The sequence below is a fragment of the Myotis lucifugus genome, unplaced genomic scaffold (genome assembly GCF_000147115.1).
Source record: "Myotis lucifugus unplaced genomic scaffold, Myoluc2.0 scaffold_316, whole genome shotgun sequence".
NCBI classification, from domain to species: domain Eukaryota; kingdom Metazoa; phylum Chordata; class Mammalia; order Chiroptera; family Vespertilionidae; genus Myotis; species Myotis lucifugus.
The window spans coordinates 302,445-310,719 of record NW_005871364.1 but is presented as its reverse complement, the minus strand read 5'-3'; the positions used below and the strand labels follow the sequence as shown (position 1 = coordinate 310,719).

Genomic DNA, 8,275 nt, shown 5'->3' with positions numbered 1-8,275 from the left:
TTTCATTGTGGCCCTTTGGGAGAGCTATGACTTGAGTGCCTGTGGGGTGGGGTGTGTTGCTGGCAGAGCCCTGGGGGGAGGGGAAAAGAAAGGGGGAGGTGAAGACCTGGCTCCCCCATGTCTGTAGACAACCACAACCACAGAACAGAGAAGCCACCCCCAGCAGCCCTCGGTGGGTCTGCCAGATTTGGGATGCTCGACGGTAGGTCTGGCACCCCAGCCCAGCAGACAGGACACGGCGGGCCCCATTGGGCTGCAGACTCAGCTCCGAGGAAGCTGGGGGCGGCAGGGCCATGGGGCAGTCTTTGATCTCTTCTTTTGCAGGCTGTCCCCAGGCTCAGCAGCCGCAGTGCTGGCTCTTGGCTTTCTGCCAACTCACTTCTGCAGCTGCCCGAGAACTGGCTGTAAGGTGTCCCCTGGAGCCTCCTACCCCCTCCTGGGGCGTCCCCACACCCCTCTTACCTCGGTGTCCCTTTTATGCATCGGGCTGTTCACAGGGAGGGCAGTGACTGGGAAGAAAGAGAGAGAGCTGGGGTCACTCCTCTGTTCTGAGGGGAGAGCCAGTCCTTCTTGGCCAGGTTCCTCAGGGGCCCAGTCACCCCTTTGCTCCCCCTTACAACTGCCCCCACCCAAATGAGACGCTGGGGCTGATATTGTTTCCCTTCCCTGGCAGCTGCCCCATGAGTGTGTCTCCCAGAGGCTGCCCTGAGAGCCTTAGCCCTTCCCTTTGGGAAAGCTGCTCTGAACGGGGTGTGGGAGCTGAAGGCAAGTGTGAAAACAAGGCTCAGGGCTGAAGGGCTTGGGGCGGGAGGAGAATGCAGGGAGAGGTGGCGAGGGAAAAGGGATGGAGGAGGAGGAGTGTGAGATGACGCTGAGAGGAAGAAGTCAAGGGCAGGAAGACGGAGAGCGGGAGGATGGAAGAGGGAGAGAGGCAGAGCCCGCGGCAGCCCTCCCATCTCCCCCGGTGACCTTGGCCAGGCAGGGCGCGGAGCCGGATGCAGCCCGGACGCCCAGCCCAGGTACGGGGTGGGGGCACCCGGGTGCCTGCCTCGCGGAGTCGGGAGTCCAGCCCGAAGAGCGAAGAGCCGGGTCTGCGGGCTCCGGGCCCAGGCCCACTTAGCTGGGTCGGGAGGGAGGCGGGGCGCTGTCCGCGGTGCTGAAACTCGCCGCGCGTAGGGGAGGGACCGAGGGGCGCGGGCGCTGCGCGGAGCCTGGACGCAGGGCTGGCAGGGCCGGAGCGAGAGGGGCGCCCAGGACTCTCTCCCCCACACTGCGCTCACCTTGCCCGGCGCAGAGCAGAAGCGCCAGGACCGCCGCGGAGCGCATGGCGAACCCGGGACGCCGAGCACGGTGGGCACCTGGGCGCGGGGTGGTTGGACGGGCGGTGCGGGACGGGCTACCGCAGGCGTTAGAGCGGGGATGGGGGTCGCAGAGTCTGTGTGCGTCCGTCTGTCGGTCCACCCACCAGCCTCCCTGCATAGAGTTCCGACACTGCAGTAGCAACAGCAGAGGCGTGCGCGCCCGCTACGGCTTATATACCCCCATCCCGGAAATGACGTCATCGGACCGCCCTGCCCCTTGCTCCACCCTCTGGGGGTCCGGCCGCAGTTCGTTCCACTCCCATCCTCACCCCTCTGGCCCACGCTGCTCACAGCTCGTAAGTCTGGCTATGAGGCAGGCATCTGGCTTCCAGGAGTTGGCAGGGGCACTTGGCTGATTCTCCACCACTCGAGGCTCCACCGAGTTGCTGTGAGTCTTGGGCAAGAGACTCCTGGTCTCTGGGCCTCGTGCTCCTCCACTGTGCGCCGAGGTCCCTGCCAATCCTCGCACAGCACGCCATCCTTCCTCCACCAGGCTTCAGGACCCCTGTCTGAGTAAGGCCTCTCTCTCTGGCAACCCAATAGTGTGCCTTCATGACTTGTCATTGTACCAGATAGCTGTACATTTATGTGAATAACATTTTGTCTGCATTGCTTATACCAGGGGTCCTCAAACTACGGCCCGTGGGCCACATGCAAATACAAATATTGTATTTGTTCCCGTTTTGTTTTTTTTTTACTTCAAAATAAGATATGTGCAGTGTGCATAGGAATTTGTTCATAGTTTTTTTTTAAACTATAGTCCGGCCCTCCAATGGTCTGAGGGACAGTGAACTGGCCCCCTGTTTAAAAAGTTTGAGGACCCCTGGCTTATACAGTGCTCAGCATGGCACCTGGCACAGAGAAACGCATTTAATGGATAATGTTGAATATACTGAGTGGTAGTTCAACTGAGCTCTCCTGGGGGTTGGTGAGGGACCTTGCAAGTTCTGCTCAGTAGCCCCGATCGACCCCTTAGGACCACCTTCTTGCCGCTGTAACCCATCCTGTGTTTGAGAACAGCTCTCGCCTCTTCCGAGTGTTCTCAAAACCCAAGTGTTCTGTGTAACGTTGGTTCCCTGGTTTGTTTCCCTCTGCCCTCGAGCCCTCGTGCTCGGCCACATGTTTAAGGCGCTGGATGGTTACTGCCCCACAAGGGAAGAAAGCTGAACCACTTTCCAAGGGAGTGGGCCTTCCTCGTGGAAACTTCCAGAGCCGCTGCCAGCCTCCAGGAACGCCTGTTCTTCAGGAGCCTGACCCTGTTTCTCAGGAGACGGAGCACAATCAGCCAGCAAAGATGTCCCAAACCAGGCTTTGTAAGTGACAATGCCACTCACTAGCATTTGCACTGTGTCATAGCGCTTCAGAATGGTCCATCGCTGATGCCTTACAGCACCCTGGGCCTAAATGAGACAGGGATTTGATTCTTCTTTGCACATTTTCAAACTGCAGAGACCCGGGAAGTTGAAGTGAGCACCATGGCAAGTGAATGGGAAAGTTGGACGTAGAGACCAGCAGGTCCCAACCTTCGCACTGCCCACTGGTTCCCCAAGATCTGCTGCCACACTTTGATCCAAGAAGGCCCCCCATTACCATCCCACTCCCTCCCCATTTATATATAAATGGCCTTGGTTTTGTATGTCACATGAAGCATTGAGCTGGGTGGGTGGTGGAGCTGGAGCATAGCTCACTGAGAGGAGGAGATGGGAGAAAGCAAAGTCAGGAGCTCTTTGCATTGACTGTGCGGAGGGCATGTGGAGTAGTCGACTCCACCTTCATCCCAACTCTCTTGTGGGCAGAAATAGGGAAGCTGAAAACTACATTTCCCAGACGTCCTTGCAGCTAAGGACCTGGTTGTGATTTAGGTTCTACCAATCAGAGGAGCAGGAACTGGATTTGGAGTTGTGTGGAGAAAGAGAGAGAGAGAGAGAGAGAGAGAGAGAGAGAATGCAGAGCTACCCTGTTGCCGTGTGGGGTGTGGATAGCACAGGGTGGGTGGCTCTGGGGACCGCCGTGGCGCCAGCTTCCCGCAGCTCCCGTGGCAGCGCAGTTCTGACGTGGTTTTGCGAGTGGTTTCTGGAAACACCCTTTAGAGTTGGCTTCTTCAGTTCTTCCCGTGATTCTGAAAGCCACTTAATATCCTGTTTTCTGAACTGAACCCCGATTGAAACAGGGAAATGGCCAGTCAGGGCAGCGAGCAGATCTGACAATAAGTAGCAACACTGGCGTGGAGGGTGGCCGGTGAGTGGGTGCTGACGGTGGGAGTGTGTGTAGGCCCCTTGTCACTACGTGGAAGGAAAGGGACAGTGCCGGGCACTATTTATTTCCAACCCCCAGACAGCGCTGGCTCCAATCCACCCAAACCTGCAGGTTTCATCCTGGAGAGAGCACACCGTGGAAAAGCACGCCTGTTGGCTTCCTTCCCTCCTCACCCCTCCTCCCCCCGCCCCCCACCCCGGCTCCTTCCCTGCTTCTCTACCCAGAAATTCCTTATGAACCCTGTCCACCCGCATCGTTGACTCAGGGAACCCAAGCCCAGATGCTGTCCCCCAGGGGCTCTGTCTGGGGTGAGGGTCTGACCGCGCCCGGAGCCCCCGATGGTCCTCAGTCCTGCAGCCACACGGAGCTCAGTGCCCTTCATGCCTCACTCACCCCGTCTCAGGCCTTGATAGCTTTCCCTCCACTCCTGACTCTGGGCTTGATTGTTCTTTTTTTTAATTTTAATTTTGGGTGGCGGGGGACGGCCGCCCAGGCCTTTCCTGGGTGCCAGTGACCTTGCGGAGGCGCCCTCTGCAGACAGTCGCACGATGGCCTCTCTGGTCCAGCCTCTTTCCCACCTGCTCTCCCAGAGCTGTTGGGGCTGGGAAGGGAGACATTCCCTCATGCAACAAACACTTATTGAGCACCTGCTGTGCTCCAGGCTCTGTCTGGATGCTTGGAAAAGAGCTTCTTGGGGCTTGTACTCTAGGCTGGGAGACGGGCGATAAACAACAGTGAGTATGTGCTCGGAAGCTGGCGATGCTGTGGAAACAGGAGGAGCAGCCCTGGCCGCTGTGGCTCAGTTGGTTGGGTGCCATCCTGCACCGAAAGGGCGCTGGTTCGTTTCCTGGTCAGGGCACATGCCCGGGTTGCAGGCTTGATCCCCGGTAGCAGGTGTGCAGGAGGCAGCTGATCAATGTTTTGCTCTCACATCCATGTTTCCCTCTCTCCCTCTTACTTCTCTCTCTAAAAAATTAATTAAAGAAAGAAGAGCAGAGCAGGGTAAGGGGCTTGGGAATAGTTGGGCCGGAGGGTGTGGCCCCATCAAGCAGGTGGGCAGGAGAGGCCTCGCTGAGACCATAGCTTAAGTAAGGACGGGAAGGGCTCGAGGGAGGGAGCCCTGTGGGGATCTGGGAGAAGACCATCCAGGCAGAATGAGGAGCCAGAGCAAAGGCCCTGGGGCTGAGTAAACCTGGCAGGTTTGAGGCAGCACCAAAGCCCAGGGCGGCTGGGGGGGGGCGGTGGGTGGTGGTGGGCGAGGCAGGACTAGGCCGGATTGTGCAGGGCCTCCTGGACTGGGGAGGATCTGGGCTTTGAATCGGAGAAACAGGAGTCATTGCGAGAAGAGGGGCAGCAGAGGATGGGGATGGTGGGACCCCCAAAGGCATTTTATGGAGGTGCCCGCAGGCCCAGCTAGCTCCCAGCTGCCCCAACGCCCACCCGTCCCGGGGGCCTGCAGAGAGGCTTCTGAACAAGGGAAGCCGTGCCCCCGCCTGTCCCAGGGGCCAGGAACGCCCCTTGGGTGAGCACCAGATCCCAGGAGTGACATCTCCACGGGGGGCCCTGCAGGGGGGCCCGGGAGCCGCTTTCTTCCTGTCCCGCAGGGAAAGCGGCAGCTGCTTATCTGATGGGGGAGCCAGGGCCCTGGACAGCAGAGTCAACACGCCCTCGGCCTGCTTACAAAACCCTATTTCCCAAACACTCAGCTCCTCCAGCCCCTTATCGGCCTCCAGGTGGCAAAGGCCGGTTGCTGGGCAATGCTGTTGTTTATCTGCGAGGTCTGCGCGGAGGCCAGTGCGCGGTGATTGCATTAGGCCCTCTCCCACCTGTCTCTGCAAACATCTCCGGGGGCCTCCAATTAAGGTTTTGCTTTTCTTCTTTGGCAGATGTTTGGTTTAATCTAATAAAGCTGTTTACAGGCCTCCATGGGTGGACGAGGGCTCAGTGGGCCCCAGCCCGGGAGGCCGGTGGGAGAAGTGGGGGAGGGTGCCTTGGGCACCAGGCCCTGGACGCGAGGCTGGCTCACTAGAGCCGTGAGGCAGAGCAGGTTGGAAAGAAGGGCCAGCCTGGACCAAACTGAAATGCGAGGAGCCTTCCCGTGCCTCCCCTCCTTCCTGCGCCCCGCAGCCATATTCCCACAGGGGCGCACAGCGGCCTCACTCCCGGGAGAGACAGCCCCCTTTCCAGGCCCTAAGCTCTCAACCCAACGGGCCCCCAAAGGCTGCTTGCCCCCAGAGAAGAGTCTTCAGGTGACGTCAGGGCCCTCCAGCTGGCGGGAGCAGCTTGGATGATGGAAAGAGCTGCGCTGTGGCCTCAGGAGACCAAGGTGTGGGTCCCGGCTCTGCCTACTACTGTGGCGTCACCTGCAAAAGTCACTTAACCTTTCTGAGCCTCTGTCTCCTATTCCACAAAGTGGCCAAAATAATTCCTTGTGTGATTTCTATGAATTTAGCTGAGAAAACTCAGTAACTGACATCTGTAGCGCTTGCTGTGTCTGGGGTGGCTCAGGGGTGCTGAGAACAAAAGGGAAAGTTCCTGGGTGCTCACCATATGGGGTGTCTCAGGTGGCTGTCACAGCTCCCTCCTCTCTCTCTCTCTCTCTCTCTCTCTGTCTCTCTCTCTCTCTCCTCTTGTGGGGCATTTGGTTCATGTGGTTCCATTTGTAGTTCACTGACTGACTAATGAGCTACCTTCTTCAACTTCAGCATCAGCAGCGCTGGACCCCTCAACTTCTGGGAGAGCCTCAGCTTTCCCATCTGTAGAATGGGGATGTTGAGGATAGTACCTGCCTCCCGGGCTCTGTGACGGCTCACGGAGTCGCGGTGAGTCGGGTGTTTGGACACAGGCCTGGCCCAGAATGAGTGCTGAGTCAGGTCAGCACCGACCTGCTCACAGTAACTTTAGGATGTGGTTTCCTTTAGGATCGAGTGTCTGATGTTCAAGGTGACCCAGCTCCCACAGCTGTATCTAGTGCCCTGCAGAGCTGAGCCCTGGGGGAAGGGGTGTTGAAGGAGGGCCCTGGAGAGCTGAGGCTGGGCTGGGTCTGCTCTGCACAAAGGGGCAGGTGGAGAGCTGATCCCTCAGCCTCAGGTCCTGCCCCTCACCAGCCAGCCCAGCTGGGGGCAGGGGTGCAGGCAGGGGGAGCTTGGGGAGGGGAGCTCAGCCTACAAGGAGGCCAGGGAGCCCCTATGTCTGGGGCCTGCAAGGCAATGCAGGGGCCTCTTCTCTCCCTATCTTAGCCAATTAGCTGAGCAGCCTCTCCCCCAAAGAACAGGCTGTCCTCCCGCCCTCTCCCCGCTCCCCAGCTCACTCAGCAGTCTGGGTTCCTTGTTTCTCCTGCCCCCAGACCAGCGGTTCTCAACCTTCCTAATGCCGCGACCCTTTAACACAGTTCCTCATGTTGTGGTGACCCCCAACCATAAAATTATTTTCATTGCTACTTCATAACTGTAATGTTGCTACTGTGATGAATCGTAATGTAAATATCTGATATGCAGGATGTATTTTCATGGTTACAAATTGAACATAATTAAAGCATAGTGATTACTCACAAAAACAATATGTAATTATATATGTGTTTTCCGATGGTCTTAAGCGACCCCTGTGAAAGGGTCGTTCGACCCCCAAAGGGGTCGCGACCCACAGGTTGAGAACCGCTGCTGCAGACCCTACAGGAGCGGGCAGAGAGAATCCTGGGCCACGTGGGCTGGATCCCAGACCCTCCCCTGACAGAGACCTAGGTCAGTCCAGCTGTCAACCTGGTGTCCTCAGCCTCGTCCACCTGCCCAAGACCTTCCAGCCTGGAGTCCTCAGAGGTGGTCAGCAGCTGTTGTGCCCCGTGAGGACGCTCTGAAGAAGCCACGCCCCTCTGCCTGGCTCCCAGTCCTCTTGGCTTCCGGCTCCAGGACAGGTGCTTTGGGCTGGTGGTTAGATGAAGCTCTAGCTCAGGCCCGGACCTTCCCTGGCCACTCAGCCACCTCATCCTGGCATCCCGGTGAGCGATCTGATTCCTGAGGCACGAGTGCCAGTTAGTAAGGATGCCCGAGGGCACACGGGGCCAGGATGCTGAGGCCGAGAGCTCAGTGAGAGCTGAGCCTCGAATGCCCTGTGCCAGAATCACAGGTCCCGTAGGTCCTTGGGAGGCCACCTTGTGTCCCCACAGCCGCTCCAGTAGCAGCAGAGGACAGTGCAAGGTGCCCTCGGAGAACCACAGGGGCTCTGGCCCTGCCTCGCCTTCTAACTGAGAAAGGCAACCGGGCCTGCACTGTGTAGGGAGAACCACCCACGACTAGCAGAATGTCGACAATTAAAAAGACTGGCCCTCACTGGTTTGGCTAGAGATAGAGCGTCAGCCTGTGGACTGGAGGGTCCCGGGTTTGAGTCCCGTCAAGGGCACATGCCCGGCTTGCAGGCTCAATCCCCAGTAGGGGGCGTGCAGGAGGCAGCCGATCAATGATTCTCTCTCATGATGTTTCTATCTCTCTTTCTCTTCCCCTTCCTCTCTGAAATCAATAAAAATAAATAAATTAATTTAACTTAATTAAAAAGACTGCTTGCACCGAGCGTTGTGGAGAAGTGGAGGAACTTGAGCTCTCACACTGCTGGAGGGAATGGAAAGTGGTACATTTACTTTGGAAAACAGTTTGTCATGTCTTCAA

General features: G+C 58.0%; 1 protein-coding gene across 1 annotated transcript in view; it reads right to left on the bottom strand.

Moving 5' to 3' along the window:
* The window catches only part of CHGA (chromogranin A), a 16,385-nt gene extending 15,046 nt beyond the window's left edge, over positions 1-1,339 (bottom strand). Inside the window, exons 1-2 of the mRNA XM_023764102.1 lie at positions 1,281-1,339; positions 463-509 (exon numbers count right to left, since the gene is read on the bottom strand). Coding sequence (XP_023619870.1) covers positions 463-509; positions 1,281-1,326 — 93 coding nt within the window. The 5' untranslated portion in view covers positions 1,327-1,339. The remainder of the gene's footprint in view (positions 1-462; positions 510-1,280) is intronic.
* Between the last annotated feature and the right edge of the window lie 6,936 nt (positions 1,340-8,275).